This window comes from Vidua macroura, chromosome 2 (assembly GCF_024509145.1).
Source record: "Vidua macroura isolate BioBank_ID:100142 chromosome 2, ASM2450914v1, whole genome shotgun sequence".
NCBI classification, from domain to species: Eukaryota; Metazoa; Chordata; class Aves; order Passeriformes; family Viduidae; genus Vidua; species Vidua macroura.
In genome coordinates this window covers 94,558,005-94,579,289 of record NC_071572.1, presented here as the reverse complement: position 1 = coordinate 94,579,289, position 21,285 = coordinate 94,558,005, and the positions used below count along the sequence as shown (strand labels likewise).

Sequence of the window (21,285 nt, the reverse complement as noted above, 5' to 3'; positions counted from 1 at the left end):
AAGAAGAAAGCAGCTCCCAACCCTGACAAATGGCATTAGTAGTCAGAAGAGTTAATGTCCATGTGTGACCTAAGATTCAGTTGCTCAAAGAGAGCCATCCCAGTACCTTTTGGGATGTTCTGGATTATCAAGATATCTGCACAACATACGACCTCTGAAAAACCTGTGTCTTTTGGATTGGCAACTGGAGGCAAGACAAGATACTCTAGGCATCTCAAATGGTACACATTTATTATATGTGCCACTTCTTTCATCCTAGTGGCTTCTAAAGAGGTAGCCTTGTGAATGCATGAAGTTCTGACAGTGAGAAGGACATATAATCTTGAACTATATATAAGAATGAATCGAAATTCTGAAAGGATTCAGGAAAACCAAGAGGATCTAAGTAAGACTTTTTCACTCCAGAAGTTTTAAACCAGCACCAATCCCTGAAAGGCTGACAAGATTAATCATAGGACCCTGCAGATGGACAAGTCAAGCAGAACTGAATGACTCGTAATTTGTGGTCGGGATATCTCAGCGGTCTGTCCGTCTTTGCACCAGCACAGTGAACCACAGGGCTAACTGTCAAGCTTTAATTAATACAGTGGTTATTATTAGCTGTAATTCTTCCTTAATGTTATTGCTTCCACTAAGCTAGGCTATGAAAGAAAGATCTGGGAAACGATAGGAGGAATTCAAGCTGGTTACTCAGCAAACTCACATCTTGTCAGTGGGGACACAGTCACTGGAGGAAACAGACTTTAGTCAGACATATTTATTTTGAGGAATCACTACACTCCTCAGCAGCCACCAACAAGATAAAGAGCACCTATTCCTATCAAATATCAGAAGAGGAAAGAGAAATTCCAGTGCAAGGGCAAGAAAATGATTCACTGGGAGAAGTGAAACTCTTGGGGTACCAGTTTTTTAAATTAGAGCAACAACATGAATCAAGAGACAGAAGACAAAATGGGGCACCCAGTTTTAGACTGGAAACAAACTCCTGAATCTTTGCATTTCTTCAGCAGCAAGGATGATTTATATGTATTTATCCAGTTTTTTCTACAAGCTTTTGACTATACTGCAGTCACAGATTAAACTGGATTCAATTTATACCTCCTTTGATTTAGGAAATGCATTTAGAACCTCATCCAAAGCATGCTGAAACCATGAAAATACACTTTTGAGGTATGAATAAGTCCCTTTATGTCTGTTTCTAAACACATGTTTAATGGTAGATATAAAATTGCTTTACTGCAGAGATGAGTGTTAACTCAAAACTGTGCACATAAAAGTTCCCCTGCTTTACTCTTGTAGCCAGCAAACAGAATAAGAATCACCATTTCTAGAAAAAGCTGGATTCTTGTAGAACAGATAACTACATCAAACTAAAAGTATTTAAAATTAAATATCTAATTCTTGCTTTATGAACAAAATCTTCATATTGTTGATTACCTGTTGAAATTAAACTGTTTCACCTGTTTGAATACAAAGAATCTAACTTGTCTGGATGACGTAACAGTGAGTAGATGTTTAAATGTTGTTGATAAGATCCTGAATGTTAAAAATTTATAAAAAAATACCAGCTACAGTTGTTTCTTTTTTCAATCCATATCCCATACTTTTATATTAAGCAATATAGGATAGGGGGGTTTACTACATCAATGTACTGCAATCTCAGCTGTTGCAATGAAGAAAAAAATCACAGTGAAACACCTAAAGCTGCTTTTATCCAGTCCTTAAGAGAAATAAAATAAATTTTAAAAGAAGCTAGAATATAGCAAAGGAAACGGAGGTATGTTGTTAGAGTGACTGCTTAGTCTAAGCCACACAGAAAAGGGGGTGCGCTGGTTGATACATAGTTGAAAATGCTGATTAGCTACTCTTTTTCAGCAATCCTTGTTTTAGCCTCTGTGCTCTCACCACCACTAGACACTAGTGTGGTGTACTAGACGCTTTCTAACCAGAATTAACATCACATTAACAGACTGACGTATTCATAAATATTCTGTCAACTCGATAAATTTTAAACATACTTAGCACATTGAAAGTTTAGACTTTACTCTAGCAGCACAATGAGCACTCCTGGGGGCCTAGCACATGTTGTTTTTTGAAGTGCAACTTAACATATTTCAGTGCCCCCTGACAGTGCACTGTTCTCATTGTTTTTTGGAGATAAAGCAGGTGTCTCTCTTTGATATTGGGGTTTCTTTACATAAGAAACCAACAAAATATTATCTTCCCTTTGGCTAACACTAACACTGTTAAAAAAACAAAATTACTCAGTTGAAGGAATGGGCACAAGGGGAAACCAACAAATTTAATCTTTTGTCTACTACATCAAAGTGCAATACTAAACTTTAAATTGCTCTAGAACAAAGTATAAAGCCAGTGATGACAAGACACTTGTATACATAAATTGAGAATCATCACTGCACTATGAATATAAAAAATGAAATGCATGCATATCTACCTATTTTCATTCCTACTGATTTCAGATATGACTAAATACTTTTTCACTCCCCAGCTATTTTAAATATAGATACAAAAATATAAGGACACATTGAAACCTTAACTTATCAATTAACTCAGAGCTTCAGGTACATTTTTTAAGCAATTTGTCTAAGTTGGCCTTTATTTCTGTATAACCATGGAAATTCTGCCAGTATACTGCAGCATGTAAATATACTATACCAAAATAAAATAATATTTTCAATTATTTAAAGAAAACATTCTGGGAGAAATCCCAGTTTTAATATCAAACCACACTAGAACAATAGAAATGTGAGATCACATAAATCTTGTAGCAGCATCATTCATCCTCCTTTGTCAAGGTACAGAAACTCCAGAAAGTAGCACTGCTCTGCTTCATAGTTACCATGAGAGCAGGTATCTCAGCAGTTTTTAGGAGGCCATGTACAATGTGGAAATTAGGTCAATATCTAATCATGAGACAGATACCTGTCATTTACATATTGCCTGTTTTAAAGAAAGGCAGTTCAAAGGAAAGAATTTGTATAGATGCTTTGGTTCTAAGTAAACTGACCAAAGAGTTATGCAGGTAGAGCAAAAAATTCCAACAGATTTCTGTGAAGACAGCTATTGAAACACTTCCAGAGCCACAGAGGTTTTTGTAAAAGAGGTCAGTGTTTGTTACAGCCCCACTCTCAGACAACAGAATGAACAGCGACAGTTCAGGCTTAAATGCAGAAGGACAGTAAATCCAGCGCCTCAATTTTTTTTTAAATACCCTCTTTTTTAAATACCCTCTTTAATTTTTAGACCAGACCAAGCTCATGTAAGCAACCAGATGACTTAGAGATACTCCAGGCTTGTTAGACGGAAAAGGAGATTAAGTGTACCACTAATACAATATGTAGCCAGTGAATTTCCAGACACAGTACCTACATGTACTTTAGCAAACAGCAGAGCTAGGGACCCAATATCTACAGTAACCCATGGACCAGAAGGTGATGGACAGCTAGATTACACCAGGCGTGCTCCTACAGAGCAGCTTCCAGATTAACTTTATCCAAAACCAACCCAAACTATTTCAGGCTATGAACCATAGTACAGAAATTAGTATTTTTTATCAAAATCAAATAGGAAAATAATCTTGGACTTGGAGAGATCCCATATGGTGCAGTGAGAGCTGGCCCGCTGTTTTATCCTAGAGACAAAGGCTTTCAGTAGCCACAGCTATGCCAACACAACCTTCAATGAGTACGTAGTACAAAGGATATTGAAAAAATGGGTCTAAGACAAGATACATTAAATCAGGCATTAAATCAGGATGACACTTTAGATATTAAGAAATTCACAGGTTATACAGTTTACATGGAATCATGGTTCAATCAATGATGCTAGAGAAAGCAGAGCAGGGGGCAGTGCAGCAATTAACTAGCTGCCCAAACACTACTGAAAAGCAAATTGTTGGCCTGAATTAGAGTGAAGGGCTTGAAGAGCCAGGTGTCTTTGCTGAGATGAGAGGAAAGCAGGAAGGGAGTAAGAATGGCAGGAAGGAAGGAGGGGACTAAGTAGAAGAAATTGCACTGCATTAACTGAACTTTTTCACTGGAAACTCTTTTATACAGGAACACTCTTAGAAAAGAGCTAAGATACTCTCCAAGAGACACATACACAAGTCCTTACTGCCTTACTGGGAGGAAAAATAATCTCTCTAGAAATGAGCATCTGGAAAAAAGCAAGGTTCCACCTATAGCAGTCAAAACCCACTTTCCTCATACTACTGAGAAGGAGGAAAGCAGAGATGTTGGAAATACTGAACATACATCAGGGATTTTATGTACATAATTTGAAACATAAAATAAGAATATTGGGATATGATTTATAGTCAAATACATAAGATGCATTAGATGTTTATTATCAAATGAGTCACTGGACATACTTGGTATACTTTATATATATGTATATACTTTATATATAGATACATACATAGAGGTTATTGCTATTCTGAGAGTATTGCCTCCATAATACCTCCTTGCAGGTGTAACTGTGCTGCAGGAGAAAAGCAGGAATGAAAGCAGAGGCCTTTCACAAGCCCAATCTACTGCAGACCAGGAGTTAGTCCTGTTAATTGTCAATCTTCCTTAGTTCCTACAAGATGGTATTTTCGTTGTGGACCCAACAATGGATGTCACATAAAAGCATGAAACACTCTGAGTAAGACACTGCAAATGCTTTTTTAAATGATACAGTAAAGAGGAGACAATGATAAGTGATATTACCATGTCAGAAAAATTTGGACTTGCAGGGAATTTTAACAGAAATACAAAAAATATCTTACTAAAAAAAAAATCATTACCATATTTATAATCCTGTGTCTACTATCTGCCAGGAATTAGGAAAACTGGATTATAAAATTAGGAAGACCCTCAAGGGTATCAGATCCCATACAGTGCTTCTATGGGCAATATATGACAAAATCCTATTTATAACCTGATCCAGATTTACTTTAACATAGGCTAGGTATTTTGTTCATACTACTCTCTCTGGAAGATGACTACAGAATCACACTTCACAAATGGTATTCTTTTTCCGCTGACTTTCAGGTTGAATTTATTCATGCTCAGTCCAAACACTTGTTCTTGCAGCAAAACTTTCCCTGCACTTAGTTATTTTCCTTCACTTTTTTTTACCACTGATCTATTTATAGACAAAGTATATCCTCTCCTAGTGTTCTTGCTCCGGTAAATAAGTCATATTCTAGTAAGGCAATTCCTCATCTCTGCTGGAAAAATCACCTGATACAGACTAGAAACAAATGTGTCTTTGTCACAGTTGGATTATATTCGCATCTGATGGTCATGCTGTGATCAGCAAGTTCTCTTCTTACCAAAAAAAAAAAAAAAAATTGAGTCTTTCTGTTCCATCTGTTTATTATTTTGATTATCCTTTGCACTGGCACTGTTTCCTCAATTTTAGCTCATGCTCTAAGTAGTGCAATCCTAGCCTGTGCCAAGGCATGGGAGTTAAAATACATTAAGAAGTTCAGCTGTGAACTGCCCTTTGAGACTGATGCTTCTACTTTCAGCACAACTCACTATGACATTTGCTTTAGCTATTTCCTAGCTGCTGCTGAACATTCTCCTCCTTCTCCACTGAAACAGTAACTCTCCATGTGCCACCATTTCAAGGGTCTTACTGAAAATACAGATTGATTACGTTTATCATATTTTCTTTTTCCAGACAATCAGTTATCACAGAAAGCTATCAGATGGGCCTGGCTTGACTTCAGTACTGTAAATTCATAGCATTTTATGTTCATTGCACCTGCAGTTACCAACATTTATCTAATCCTCACCCTCATTAACCTTTCCTGTCTATGAATCCCAGTGCTCAACATGATCAGTTTTCTTGACAGATCTGACAAAAAGCATTTTGGAAGTACAATTTTTTTTAACTCTCTTTTTCCCCACTACCTAATGGCTGTATGTCTTTCCTTGTGCTGTTTTTTTTCTTAGGTGACTGGAAGATATCTATGTTTTGTTTTGCAATAATGAGGTTTTATTTATTCTTAAGACTGGATGCACATTTTTAAATTTTCTCCTCAGCATAGCTAGTAAACTATGTAACTAAATTCCATTACTTGATGTGGGGCTAAGTAACGCCCTTGCAGAAAATAATGGGGCTCCTAAAGGAGAGATATCTGTTTCCAGACAGAAGGAGATTGTGGCATCTAGTATATGTTTACATTTGCATATTGGTTCCAACTACTGGTAAAAAGACTGTAATTTTAAAGGGTTTCTTGTTTGTTTGTTTTTGGGGTTCTTTTTTTTCTTTATGTTTTAAACAATATTTTGCAAGGACTGCCCTCTTTATATTTTGGGAAAAAACCACAAAATGCCTCCAGCAGCCACAGTGGGTCAGCAGCAGATGACTGGAAAAAGGAATGAAGAGTTGCAGGATGGAGCTACTCAATGTCCATGACATCTTACATGGGACACCATGGCTCTTTGCCTGCTCTGGCTTTACAGGACCAAACACATGCTACTGGCCACACTTGCAGGGGGGAACATCAGCTGCTTTCCTGGGTCAGAAGAAAGACTCGGCTCCCTGCCCAGGAAAACCAGGGGAGAGTATGTGATACAGGTCTTCCCCACAGATATGCAGGAGATGCCACATGCATGAAATAGGGGAGACTCAGGCAAAATTTGCATTTGATCCAGATTATATGTCAGAGCTCATTCTCTGAGAAGTCACAGGAACTGAAAGCACCTCAAGCAAATTCTTGAACTAGCCCCTCAGTACTCCCTCCTCTGTCATCTACTGAATCTCTCCACACTAATTAGACTAAAGGTACAAGTCTGTCTACAAAAAGTCTGGGCTTGAGTTTGTCACCACAGGTTTACCTATACTGCACAGATAGAAATGGGAAAATTATTGTATTTTTGGTCATAGAACAAGAGATACCATGCTCACTACTGTCCATTACCTGGTAAAGGAACCTAGGGTGGCAAGCTCAAATGTAGGTTTCTCTGGTGAACACATCCTAAAATTAGCTCAAGCGTGATTGCTATCCCGTGCATTTACTTCCAGAATCTTCAAGGGAGATGGCTCTTCTGCATCTAATAGCAAAGCCCATGCATTGCACTCCTCCCTCTCCACCCAACCATCACAAGCCCTCACAGAGCCGCTGCACAACCCTGGAGCTGCTGGTTCATCACTTCACATTACATAGCCCTATGCAAAAGGATTGCAGGGAGCCAAGGACAACGTAGTCCATGTCTTTACTCGCCAGCTGTGGCGCAGAGCCAAAGTACATACAGCTCCACCCTGGTCAGCCCAGTGGACAACTGCCTCAGAGCTGGAGAACAAGTTCTAGCTGCTCTTCCCTCTGGGATCACTGGGAATGCTGCCAAACCACTTTAAAAGAAGTATCTTTATGCTAAACAATATTTCATAATGGTTACTGGAAAGCTGGCTATTGCAAGGCCAAGCAGATGCCAAACTGTGTCTCAGAGCTGATGCAAACTCTGCCTGGAAGATCAGCACGATGACACTTTTAAACTGTGGGACTGGAGTAATTTTCCATACTACAGCCTCACTCAAAGTAGCAAAATATCCTGCTACTGACAGCTGTAGTGGTGAACTCCAGGTACTTTAACATTGTTTTTTCAGCCGTTGGGCAAGTACCATTTGCTATTGATAATCTTTACAGGTTGAAGACTGTCCCAGCTGTACCCCGAAATTATTTCAATGCTGTACAGGATACACAAAGATGAGTGCAGAGATTCTGCAGGCTCTGATCTCCACCCAGCTCTCCTATGAGCCCCATGAAACCCGGCTGGAGAGCTGGTGGCCAACTGGCACCAAAACAGATCATTCTGTATGGGCCATATCCAGCCTTGGTTAGGCAGTCTGGTCTTCCTTGCATATTGTCCTGTGCTTTCAATCTGGATGACACAAGCTGAAAAAAAAAAAAACCAAAAAACTTGCATTTCTGCCAGACTACTCTTCAGTTAAACCATCCATTTCATAGTCAAAACAAAAGATTTTTTTTTCACTTAGAACTGGTATTTAGCTGTATCCAAACTACCATGTTATGCTATGGTTGCAATAATGTACATTTTTTTTTCAGCATTTTCATCAGCAGTGTCATTCCTCTGGTGCAGAACTGCAGTGCTTTCATTGGCCACATTTCAGAATGACACCCACTGCTTATATACATACATATATATATATATATATATATATATATATATATATATATATGTCTTCTCTATGTATTCTAGTCTTTGAAGATTTTGCAACACAGAATGCTCTGAGCTGGTGCTTTCAAACCTTTGCCCTGATGGTCTAGGATGGTGCTTCCAAACCTTCTGCATAGTTACTGCACAAAACAATAGTGAATTATGCAGGGGTGGGCTCGATAATTAATCTTACTGGAAACATAATGTGGGGACTGAGAATGTACTATTTTCTTACACTTGTACAAGAAAAACAGAAGAGTTAACTACAGCAGGTGTCCAGCCCATCTCATCATCACTGAAGTAGTTCCAGAACACGGTGCTTCAGAGAAAAATCTTCAGCTGCTTGCACCAGTCACTCAAAAATCTGGAACTGCTTCATTATGTAACAAAAAAAAATTAACTCTGCCTGGCAGCTTGTCATTGCTACTGTTTCTATTCTATGTCCAATGTCAATGTTTGTGTTGCAGCAAGCCTCCCTCCCTGACAGTTAACACTTTATTTTGATAAATTACTCTGTTTTTCACATACCAATTAACTGCCTTGTCTCTGTATACCTCCCAGTATAACTTTTTGCCCCTAGACACTCAAATAGCTCACTCAGACATTTCTGTGCAATCTTGGGTCTACACAGGTCCTTCCAGACCCTCCAGGTCCTTTCCTATATTGGGAATGTGTTGCTCCAGTGTACATTTGACCCTTCCTTAATCCTCGCTCTCTTTGTAGTTCAGTCTTTCACACTCACTTCATCCCTACAAACATATCTGCCAGGAGCACTCGCTCAAAGTGAACACTTCCAAAGCAAAAAATAAGAGATACAGGAATCACCAAGCTTAGTTGTCTGCAATACTGTAGCAAGCCTGTAGCCCCAAACACTACACAATAATGGCTATTATATGCTCCCTCCGGGAGAAGCCAAGGCTCCCTTCATAGCACCTTCCACTGCTTACAGGGGACCTACAGGAAAGCTGGAGAGGGACTTTTCACAAGAGCATTAGACAAGGGGGAATGGCTTTAACCTGAAAGAGGGAAGATGAAGATCACATATTCAGGAGAAATTCAAAAGTGGTGAGGCAGTGGAACAGGCTGCCCAGAAAAATTTTGGATGTGCCATTCCTTTGACCAAGGTCAGGCTGAGCAGGGCTTTGAGCAACCTGATCTGGCAGAAGGTGTCCCTTCTCATCTGCACAAGTCTAGAAGATAAGCTGCTGTGGACCCTCTGATTGTTCTCATTCCTTTTCTAGCATGAGCATCCATGACCTTGGGTGCTCCCTCCCCCTTGAGTGTGGGATGTCACATCATGGCAGGGGGTTTGGAACTAGATGATCTTTACAGCTCCTTCCAATACAAACCATCCCATGATTCTGTTGTCCTATGTTCATAGAATTATGAGCTAAAAAGCCAATTCTAAGATATTTAACAACCCATGCCAAATGCTCCAGATGTCATAGCAAGCCACAGGAATAAACCAGGAAAAGCAAAGGTATTACCACAATCCCAAACCCTTGCAACAGAAGGCAAATTATTTAGGTAAAAGAATTTTTTCAGTGGAAGCCTGGGAACCTGGCCACAGCACAGAGAAAGGGAAAAAAGAGGCCTAACAAAAAACTACACTGTTCCTTGACAATTTAAATTCTTTCCTGACCAGAAGTCAACAAAAGCAGCTCCCACAGGCCGGCATCACTATCTAATCCAGACCAATGCTCACCCACTCTGGTTTCTACAGACCTATTCCAAATTAACAGTAATAGAAGAAACATTACTCACCAGAAGAGTCCAGCTTGGGTAAAGTGAGATCTGACTTGGTGTTATTTAGGGTTCCTGCCTTTCATGGCTTACTCCTACAATACTCTTGCTGTAAGCATTTCACCACCAACCAATTTTGAAGCAGTCTCTATTTCATTATCCTAAGCTGAGCTATGGAAAAAGGCTATTTCAGAACTTCCCTGTGTTACAGTTTGCTGGTTCTAATACTCAGAATCAGAATGACTGTGCCAAATTGATGCTGCTTTTATTAGAATTTTCCCCCCTTTTAAGCAACTGCCTCCTTCAAGTACCGCTTTTCTTTTTACCAGAAATAGGAAAGAGGAGCTGGATAAATGACTGAATAATTACAGTTTCAAACAAAAGTGGCACAAGCAGCCCAGTTACAAATATGAGACACTGAGTAACCTCTACAGTGCAAGAATTCTGTCCTGACAGCTCCATTTTATTTCTTTCATCAAAGAATAAAAAGCATCAATCTCCAGCTTCAATAAGTCAGTCATATTGCAGCGGGTTAGACAGCAATTTCACAAGCGTAAACTGACCCAATTTGAAGCAGTGGGCACTCATCCAGTGAAAGAATACAGAAGGCAGAGTGTGAAATGACTGACTGACTCATTGCATCAAAATTATTTTTTTCAGCATCATATTAAAATGGAAAACCAAAAATTTCTACAGCAAAATAAAATTACTGATTTTTATTTCCCCTAGTTCACAACTTTTTCTGGAAAACTGAAGTCTCTCAAATATTTTAGTTTCAATGAATCAGCAAATTCCAATTTTAAAGGTTTTAGATCTTTCAGACTTGCTGTAATGACATTATATTACTTGTGAATTTGGGAGGTATTAGGAAGATTGGAACGAGCTAACTGATATAACGGGGGGTATGAAGAAAAAGGGATTGTTTTTTCCACCAAGCATATAATTAAGATGCAAAACTTCACCTGAATCATATTCCTGCAGCTCTGTTCCCTGTGTGAAATACCCCAATATTCTCTTCTCTCAAAACAAGAGACATGTTCATAGCTGGCAAGGGAAGTACAATGATAAAGTGAGCTCAAGAGCCCCTTCAGTGTATTTCCAAGGTCTTGCATTTCATACGCAGAGATGCTGATTGAATATGGGAATGCACGTTTTCCTCAAGATAAGAGGAATACATCTGTTCAGTTTGTTAATTTACTTAACTATTTGAAAATGACACTGTTCCCCAAAAAGCTAAAGGGAAAATCAATTTTCACTTATTTTCCTTAAGCTCCTTTGAGAAACCCAGATCTAATGTATCATCCCTCTCTTCTTTAGCAGGCTACTTACAGTGTCCCCCACTCACAGTGCTGGTGGCAGTGAGAGGACAGCAAGTGGACACCATAAGCCAAGACAGACTTTGAAGCAGTCCCTATCCTTGTGAAGCACGGTCTGTTATTTCCATAAACCACCAGTCAGCTTCCTCAAAATAATTCACATGACATTTATTTAAAAAAATTAAACAGGGAACAAACAACTCATCCTTGAGGACTCCAGGCAATCTCATTTCACGCTGAGTTTAATTTTTAATGCTAAATACACACATGAAAATGGAGTATTTTCTCATAAACCCAACTCGTGCATTCCTACTCTTGGCCAGTCACCCCCACATCTCACCAGATCCTCATGTGTTATCTGTTTTCCCAATACTCCTCTTTCCTATCACCCCATGTTTTGTTACAACTCTTTTTGGCCTGGATTTTGCCTCCTGGGGGCCTACATAACTGGTCACGGACATTCTGGTGTGGTGATTGCTCTCTCTGCAAGCATCATTTGTACCCAAGTTAACACTGTATTGTGACAGGAAAACAAATGAGGAATTAAATAAGTGTGTTACAAAGAGCATGTCAAAGGTGTCACCACTGTACAGCCAGGTGTCAGCTGAAACTTCTTTTCAACCATAAGGTTAGATTTGTTCAATTGATTTTAAGCAACTTGTTCTTACTTACAAAATTAATTTTCATTAAAAAAATCACCGAGCTGACAATTCAATATTTTTCCAACCTACTTTCTCAAAAGAAAATACATGCTGCATAATTCTACCATTTCCATATATATCTAAGGAACCATAATTAGACTAATTAATCAATAACTATGTTCAACAGTTCCATGCCTGCAGCAAAAAAATTATTTCATTTCTTAAAATGCTAGAAGTTAAACAAACAAACTGAGTAAACTTTGCCCTCAGCTCTGAAAAACAACTGATCCAGTGGAGCTACTACATATTCAAGAGAACAAGAAAAAAGCTGACTGAGAAAAGGCATTGGAAAACCCCTGTGAACTCTTACCAGAATGTGTGACCAGCAGCTACAAGTCTGTCCCCTTCCCCCATGCGACCATTTGAAGTGTTTCCTAGGAGCAGGATCAAAACAGATGCTACTGTCTTCTCAACTGTAAAGCAAATATCTTTTAAAATATAATCCTAATGGTACAAACATTTTCTAGCCTTTAGTAAGATCATTAAGCTGATAAACCTACAAAAGGATACCTTGGGTTGACTTTTGGACTCACAAAATTGCAAGGCACTTCCATAGGATAGTCTCTCCGAGCCAATTTTGAACCATTCAGCTGTCTTTAGAGTTGTGACTGAAAACAAAAATCGAATCTTAGCTGTCAGCATGAGAGCTAATGTGCAAGTAACAAACTGATCATGTGCAGACTGAAGTGACAGTCCCCTGGCAATATGCATGGCCCCCTGTCAGCTCCCCACATTGCTGAAGATTGTGTTGCAGGGTGTCTTGCAGCATTCCCCAGCCTTTCAGCCCCAGGCTGACCAGATCCTGAGATGGGTAAAAGCCCCTGTGCTTTCCATCATGCAGATGTCACAGAGATCCAGCTGTCAGATGGCACTGGAACCACCTGTGGCCCCAGTCTCTCAGTTCCTGTATCAACTGTTGTAAACAGCATCTGCAAAGATTTCAGTAACTGGGAGAATTTAGAATATGAGTTGGGTTTTTTTTAGAATCAAAACAACATTAAGCTTTAAACTTTTTCAAGTTTTCATAATACAAAAGTCTATCTCTTCTCAAACTAAACATACATAAAGATGACACAACACAAATGGGCATCAATGTGGCCAAATCCAGATATTCTCGAAGAAGAAGGAACTTATTTCAGTGTGCATCTCAAAGGACCCTCCCTGACAAATCTCCAGGCATACACACCACAAACTTAACAGTCCAGGCTTCTTATGAGAGTTTTGTGCTCTCAGATTAGAGCTGAAGCTACAGCAAGCCAGAAGCTGCCATCAATGATCGACTAAACAAACTGTTTACTGTTACTATAGACTGCATTTTGTTCTTTACATTTAATGATGTTCTTGGATTTAGCCCATGCCTTATATCATTCTGTTAAGAATTTTGCAAAGCAAAGAGGAAGATATCATATTTACTGCTATTGTCACCTCCACTGCCACCAAAGGCACCAAGTCAATTTTCCCAAACTGCACTGTCTTATAAGATTTTTGTTCCTACCATTAATACTGAAAGGCCATTCCAGCAGCTTTCTTCCAAAGCTATCCATGACTTCTAAGAGTCAATCTAACTGTATTTATATCCTTTTGTGTGTGTATGCATATGGTTTTTAATCCTCAATTTTCTTCCTGTCATTAATATTTATGTCTAGGAGTATTTACAGAGAGCAACAGTATGAGTCTAATTCCTTCCCTTCTTTAAGATCATTAATCTTCTACTCATCCCATTTTACCAAAGGCTCCAGTCTCTTGCCATGGCCAGTTATCCCTTTCTCCTTTTGTATGTATTCTTTCCTCTTGACAACTCACCTTCTCCTTCTGCTGACAAATTTTCTCTCATATGAAATAATTCAGTTGTTCTCCAGAAGCCAGTCTCTTCTTTCATGGTCATATCCAATAAGTCACCTTCTCCTTGAGAGATCTGTCCAATGCTCATTTCAGTAATTTCATAAGGATCCTAAGATTTTGTCTACAACCATATTCTTCTATTCCATTCTCCTGATTTAATCTAAAATCACAGATTTGACTATGATATTTTTCTATATACTTTGGCAAGAAAATATGCAAGCATGAGTAGTTTTTATTTAATATTTAAAACTGGTAACACATATCCTTTAATTGCTAAAACCTGTCATAAAATCATAGAATATCTTGAGTTGGAAAGGACCTTAAAAGTCATCCTAGTTCCAACCCCAAAGCTGTGGGCAGGGGGGATACTTTACAGTATACCAGGTCGCCTAAAGCCCCATTTAACCAGGCCTCATCCTTGTATGCACAGGTCACCCCCTCTACTTCTTCAGAAGCATGTCCTTGTAATTTCCTCTTTATTTTTACCATCTTGGAAAAAAAAAATAGAAGAAATTCTCCTGTGGACATTTCTTTACCTACAAGTCTCTACAAGCAGACTCCTTTGATTGCTGGCTTCTTGGCTTTTTTAAAACTTTGCCAAAACTGGCCCTGGACTTTCAGATTAAGTTCAGCATTTTATATGTTCATCAGCAACAACCAAACACACAAATCACACACTCATTTGCAAGGATAATCAAACTGCCTTTGAACTCTGTCAATTACTAACTGAAAGCCACAGGACTCTTCAACTGAAGTTAAGCAAACTAAAGATGTGTCTGCATACACATCTGCTCTTTCCTGTTTCTCCCAAACTTAGAAGGATATGCATCACAGTAACCAAAATAATCAAAACTAAATGTCTCTAAATGCCTACATCCTGTCCTAATGGTCACTGCTTGCCAACATTGCCAGCAGCTGTATTGACATATTCACTGCTTCTAACTGGTTGAAGAAATAATGAAAGATGGAGGGAAAAACACTTTGTTCCCCAGAGCACATCGGGAAGAAGATGCTGTTAAAGAAAGAGTTAGTAAGTGTGAGGAACAAACCTAAGGTAAGCACAATTTCAACCAAAGCAAGAGAAATCAGAATTTGACCTTTGAGAAGATGGGTACATTATGACTGAAACAACCTCCTCTTACACAACAGAGCATTTCTTCTTTGCAGAAGACAACATTTCCAAAAGGAAGGACATCTCTGCACTTCCAACCTGCTGGATGCAGAACAGAGGTTTCTACCAGACCTATAACAGGAAGAAAGCTCTAAGAGCTCCTAGCTTTCAGTCAGAAGGGAAATGCAGGCACTAAAAAATTGTGAACTATCTTGAACTACAAGAGATGTTTCACTAGCTTTATTTCCCAGGTCCCAAGTACAGCTAGGAATTATGTCCATCAACTACCTTTAAGTACTGGAAACCGACCATAGAAACAAGGTGAAATGGAAACCGGAAAAGCTTGTAACAAAGGAAAACAGAGTCACATGAGTTCTACCACAAACTTCATTTTGGAATCCCCAAAACTACAACAAATACAGAATCTCTTCTGCTTGAGGAGAGAGGTTGAAGGGAAGAACAAAGAATATCTCACACCTTATGAGGCTTTATTAATGCAAAATGTAACAGTATCAAGGAGCTTTAAACTCATGCATCCAGTGAGATTTTACCAGATACTAATTCTATGTTGCCAATCTAAATGCCCCTATCTGCATCAAACTGCTGTTAACCAGCAGTCATTATCGTCCCACCACTGAGCAGAGCCCTGCCCAACATGAACAACTGCTATTTAAAAAGGAAGCATACTAGACTACCTTGGACAGGAAACAGAAATATCAACACCTAGATGCCTCCAGCAACAGCTACAACAACAATTAGAAATCAGGCAGGTGGCACTTAAAAATGAGACATGTAAACACAGATTTGCAGCTGCCAATTGAATGTACTGACATTCACAGCTATACAGCCACAACTACCAAGCACTAAACCTTAACATACGTATAGGCTTGACCTGGTTCTCTTCCACACAGAGAACAAACAAATTCTGCTTCCATTCCATTTCAGTTACTTCAGTGTGATCTTTCCAGGTCCTGCCTGTTGAGTTTTGGTAAGATTTCCTGTAATCGCTAACATTTTTTTACAATGGATTTTTGTTTTTGTAACAATGTTTGTTACAATGGAATATTTGAAAACAACAATCCTTTTGCAAACATGTATGGAATCAGGTAGGAATGGCAAAAGCAGTTATGTAATCTATCTTTGGAGCTAAGTTTAATAAAACAAGTATTCTTGAAACCCAAACTCCTCTGTTTATCACATTTTAAAATGAAACTCACTGCATTTTTTGTTTTCATTATTAAAGCTTAAAAACAACTTGCTATAGCTTTTAATATAATTTGAGAACATAGCCTAACTTTTGGCAGCTACTGGCACAGAAAACTGCAGCATCAGACCTGAACTTGCACCATGGTTTGACTGCACTTCTTTGTCAAATCTGGTATTTGAAAGAAACCTGATTCAAATTATTAATGAGTAGAATAATCACTAGTGTAAACATACACCATCCAACTAATTCGCAAACCCAGGTAAAAATAAATTTCTTTGTTCTTCTTTGAATTATGCAAGAAAGCAAGAATATTAAAAAAATACCATTACTTAGCAGTAGTCCTCCTTTGTTCTAAAAATTAGGTATGCCTTCACAACTGTGATGAGCTATATTACTTTCAGGAAAATCCCAAATCATTCCATTTGCACTGAGTGAAAGTTTGAGGGCTGTCTCAATTTTGAAAGAAACAATACACACCAAGAAAAGACCACTTTCCTAGGCTGAAATTACTGATACTTCATTAGGTTTAGCACTGAAGGTCAACAAAAGAGTACTTACCTTCTGTTTTGGAAAGAGTTTTGGAATAGAAATCAGTCTGTTGCTATGTGACTGGTTTCCAGGCAGCAGTTCCACTCACTTCTTCGGGGAAACGATGTGTTCTTCTGTTTCTGCAAATGCTGTTTATATTGAGTAAATCCAAGTATGTTCAACTCAGACAACATACTGTGAACCATTAATGAAAAGAAGGCATTTGCAAAAACCAGAACATAATACACTGACCTCTCTCAACTCCTATTTGGAGAAAAGAGATGCATCATTTACATGACAGATTGCTGGCATTACATTTTCTGGCTGTTGACTTGAGAGAATGCCAGCTTTTATGAAATATACCTGATCTATACCATTTATTTTGTGAATAAACATGAACAGCTTCCTCCATTTCTTACGACATTTGAAGGGCTTAGACATCTCAAAAGCGACAAGCGTCAGTGGAAATACTATAAAAGGGTGAAAGTTTCACTGAATACTGATGAACGTCCCTCAAGAATACACCAAAGATGCATTAATAAAATCACTTTTCCTTACAAGTTTTTTACACTATTTTTATTTGGTCCTGTCTATAAAAAAGTGTCTCTGTCAATTTAGCATCTGTTATGACTCACTTAAGGAAGTTCAGAAAAATAAGTGGCAATTAAAGAATTCAGTACAATATGATGAAATCCATTCAAGTTGAATTCAAACATCATCACTTAAATCAAACTTCATTGCCCTGTTTTTACCAGCTCTGAACTGAACAACCTCAATTGAATCAAACGCTTATTTGATTATATCTTCAGATAATAAATAAGTTGCTCAGAAAAACAAAGCCCCAAATCCACATTTATATCTGTTGAATTTTAAAGAACTTAAAGGAAATTATTTTGCTTTTTAACAGAATTAGAATCCAGTAAAATAAATTAGGAGGCATCAGCTTTACCTGCATATTGTAAATAAGGGGGAAAAAAGTCAGTCATGCATATTAAGAGCTAGTCTGTACATTTGCTGAGAAACAATTATGACAACAAATTCTAACGTCAAAAAAAGACCAAACATGTTCTGCAAATTCAATTTCCCTGGAAAAAAATAAAATACATGAATGGCAAAGAGAAGGAAAAAGGATGAAGAAATCAGGGACCAGATCTTATGACATAAAGGAGGAAAAGGTTAGACAATGAAAGGGGGTTTTCTTTGCATGAGAGGATTCAGCCACGTCTTTTGCAGTGGGTCTAAGAGGACTATCTCCCAGCAACACTGTCCAGTGCTGCACACATCCTGCAGCTCATGTGATAAAGCAGCGCTGCTGTGCACTCTTCTGATACAAACCAAAGACATGTGCGGTCTCAAAAAATGAGCAAACTCACCTACAAAATTATACAACCCACAGACACGAATTAAAGAACAACATTCAAGTTGCAAAGTCAATCACTCTAGACCTATGTAAGAATTTAATTTCCATGTGAAATGTAATTGTCTCTTTACCATCAGTGGTAGAACATAATCTTTTCTTACACAAATGCATATACTTTCTCTAGTGATATTAGGCTGTGGAAGCCATACTATTTAGCTTCCTCCTACTTCACTGCTTGCACAAGTTGAACGGTCTAATATTAATATGCTACAGAGAAGTAAAAAGGAGAAGGAGAAACAGATGAAAGCTGTTCACTTCTCTGTGCTGAAGAGCTAGGCGCTACCTCTGCCTCCATGAAGACTCCTACCTGGAGAAGTCAGGGATGTAAGGTCCTCTACACATAATGTATGTCCCTGATTTTCTCTGCAGGTGATTTGAGATCTGGGGATATGACTTGTAGAAGAGCTGGAAGTATAATGTAACTGACCAATAAGCTACAAAGAACACACACCAGGAAAAGGACTGACAACTTGTGACCACCTTGGCTCTTAACTGCATCTTTGTTTCCTCTTTCATAACTTGTGGGGGGAAAAAAAGTGGTATCTTGCTGTCTTCCACTGCACATAAAAAGAAATGTTCACTAATGTGCAAATCCTGACTGACAGTCACTGGGACAAAACAAAATAGTATGGTTCTGTCACTAAAGAAAGTATTGGTAGACCTTCCTGGTTTAATTACACTTTTGACATGGTGTGGCCAAGATTGTGCCTCAGTTTCTAATTATTAAATAGAAAAGTATCTTCCTTCACAGAGCTTTTATGAGAAAAAGGACATGCTTGAGATTATGAGGGACTCTAATACTATGGTGATGCAGGATATAGTCAAGCATGAAACATGGCCAAGTACACACCATGGTAACTACATGAAGAGCTTAAAGTTTTCAGAACAAGGAAATTAACTTGAAATTTTACCCACATTTTCTCCATCTCTATTTCCCCTTTGACTTATTTGTAGCATTAGAGAATGCAGAAGTAACACAGGAAAGTGGAAAAAAGGTCAAATAAGGCATGCGTTGAATGTTTTCTTCATGCCCACATCTAATACACGATGCTTATTAGGATACAACTCCTACCAGAAAGTGTGTGCTAAGCAGACAAATATTAGCAGAAATGTAAATGTATATTAAAGTACAAGAGATCATGCCTAAATGACCACCCCATTCCAGTTAGGAATCCTTTCTGCTGTCATTGGAAGGATACACACTTCTGCTTAATTCTCTCAGAAAATACCCATGGGTTGCTCCCAGCAAATACTACAATTACACTATATAGTACACAGAATAAAAATGACGTATACAAAACTACTCGTGCCACTTACAAGACTAACTGGGGAATTAAGGGTGCCTTTACCCAAAAAGTGCTCACACTCAAAAAAAAAAAATCTTACTTCGTCAAGAAAATGTCTCTGCACGACATATTGGCCACCTCTACCATCTCCATTAATTCAGTAAGCCTTTTTTATCAAATACGCAAATTCCCTTTACAGTCATATTAAGCATTTCCAGCTTAGAAAGGCAGCATTGGAGCGGCACAGTCCAGGGACTGCAGACCCTCACCCACCTAGAATGGCAACTGAACTGCTGCGGGCAGAAGCGGACATTTCTGCAAAACAGAACTCTTTAACACTCCACCAGCTCAGTCGCAAAGCTCCTGCCTTACACCACTCTTGCCTCCTCTGCCCATAGATCTGCTGTCGGGCACACGCACTCGTGTTCCATGCCAGTGTCGGACCAGGGGACAGGTGTGCCAGTGGGGCGGGCTGAGCTGGGCCTGCGCCCCGGCACCTTGGCACGGCCGAGGAGCTGCCATTTACCTGGAGCAGGTGGTGGGCCGCCAGGTAGCCCAGGCGCGGGCCTCCCCGAACGCCGGGCGGCAGCCGCCCCGTGCCGTAGCCGTGCCAGGCCACCACGTAGGGGTTGTCCATGGTCAGCCAGTAGCGCACCTGCCCGCCGAAGTGCCGGAAGCACAGCTCGGCGTAGTCGCGGAAGAGCCGGGGCAGGACGGGGCTGGCCCAGCCGCCGAAGGAGTCCTGCAGGGCCTGCGGCAGGTCCCAGTGGTAGAGGGTGACCACGGGCTCGACGCCCAGCTCCCGCAGGCGGGCCAGCAGCCGCCCGTAGTGCGCCAGCCCGGCGGGGTTGGCCGGCGCCGTCCCGTTGGGCAGCAGCCGGGCCCAGGACAGCGAGAAGCGGTAGTGCGAGACCCCCAGGCGCCGCAGCCCCTCGACGTCGCGGAACAGGTTGTTGTAGCTGTCGCTGGCCACGTCGCCGCCCACGGGCCCCGGCGGGGCGGCCCCCGGCGGCGTGGCCGGGCGGTGAACGAAGGTGTCCCAGACGGACGCGCCCTTGCCGCCCTGGCGCCAGCCGCCCTCTGTCTGGTAGGCGGCGCTGCCCGCGCCCCAGAGGAAGCCGTCGGGGAAGGTGTCGTGGAGGAAGAGCTGGTCCTGTGGGTAGGGCAGCCGGGCGAAGCGGGACCAGGTGCCCGCGCCCTGCCCCGGCGCCGCCAGCCCCGGCCGCCCCAACAGCAGCAGCAGCAGTGGCAGCAGGGACGCGGCGAGGGCCATGCTCCCGGCGGGGCTCCGCGACGACAGCTCCCTCCTCCCCGCCGCCCCATTTTATCTCACCTTGCGCCCCCGCCTTCCCGCCCTGGTGGGCACGGCCGTTAATAATTACCTCGGAGCTGCCGCCTGCATCATTCCCAGCCAGTTCCATCGGGGAGAGCTGCCGCCGGGAGCGGGAGCCAGAGCGTGAGACGGGACGGGCGGGGAGGAAAGCGGGGAAGCGGGGCGTGGGCTCCTCGGGGAGACGTGGACCCTGTCGCCCCCTGGGTGCCCGTGGGAACCCCCAGGACCCCTCAAGGGGAAAGATCCCGGTCCGCGGGCGGCAGGCGGGGTGCCGCAGCCCTTCTCCCGCCCCGCCGGGTGCCCGCACCTCGCTGCGACTACATTGTCCCCTCGGAAGTGGGACCTCGCCGCTGCCCTGCCGCCTTTCTTCCCATCGGAAGAGCCCGCGGAGAGACTCGACGGCCGGATCCGTCCCCTCTGAAGGGATGAGCGTAGCATCTTCCCATGCCCCACTGAAGTGCCACCGTCGGGGAGTCCGTGGGGCAGCGGCCCCTGCGCCGGACCGAGACGGGGGGAGCGATCAGGGGGCGGGGCGGGGCTGAGGGAAAGGCGAGGAAATAAAAACGCTTTTCCCTTCTCTCAGTGTTTCCGTCGTGGTACTTT

General features: G+C 41.0%; 1 protein-coding gene across 1 annotated transcript in view; it reads right to left on the bottom strand.

The window, feature by feature from the left end:
- Positions 1 to 20,625, bottom strand: part of KL (klotho) — a 45,017-nt gene extending 24,392 nt beyond the window's left edge. Inside the window, exon 1 of the mRNA XM_053970601.1 lies at positions 19,876 to 20,625. Within this exon, the coding sequence (XP_053826576.1) occupies positions 19,876 to 20,622 (747 nt within the window). The 5' untranslated portion in view covers positions 20,623 to 20,625. The remainder of the gene's footprint in view (positions 1 to 19,875) is intronic.
- Positions 20,626 to 21,285: the final 660 nt, after the last annotated feature.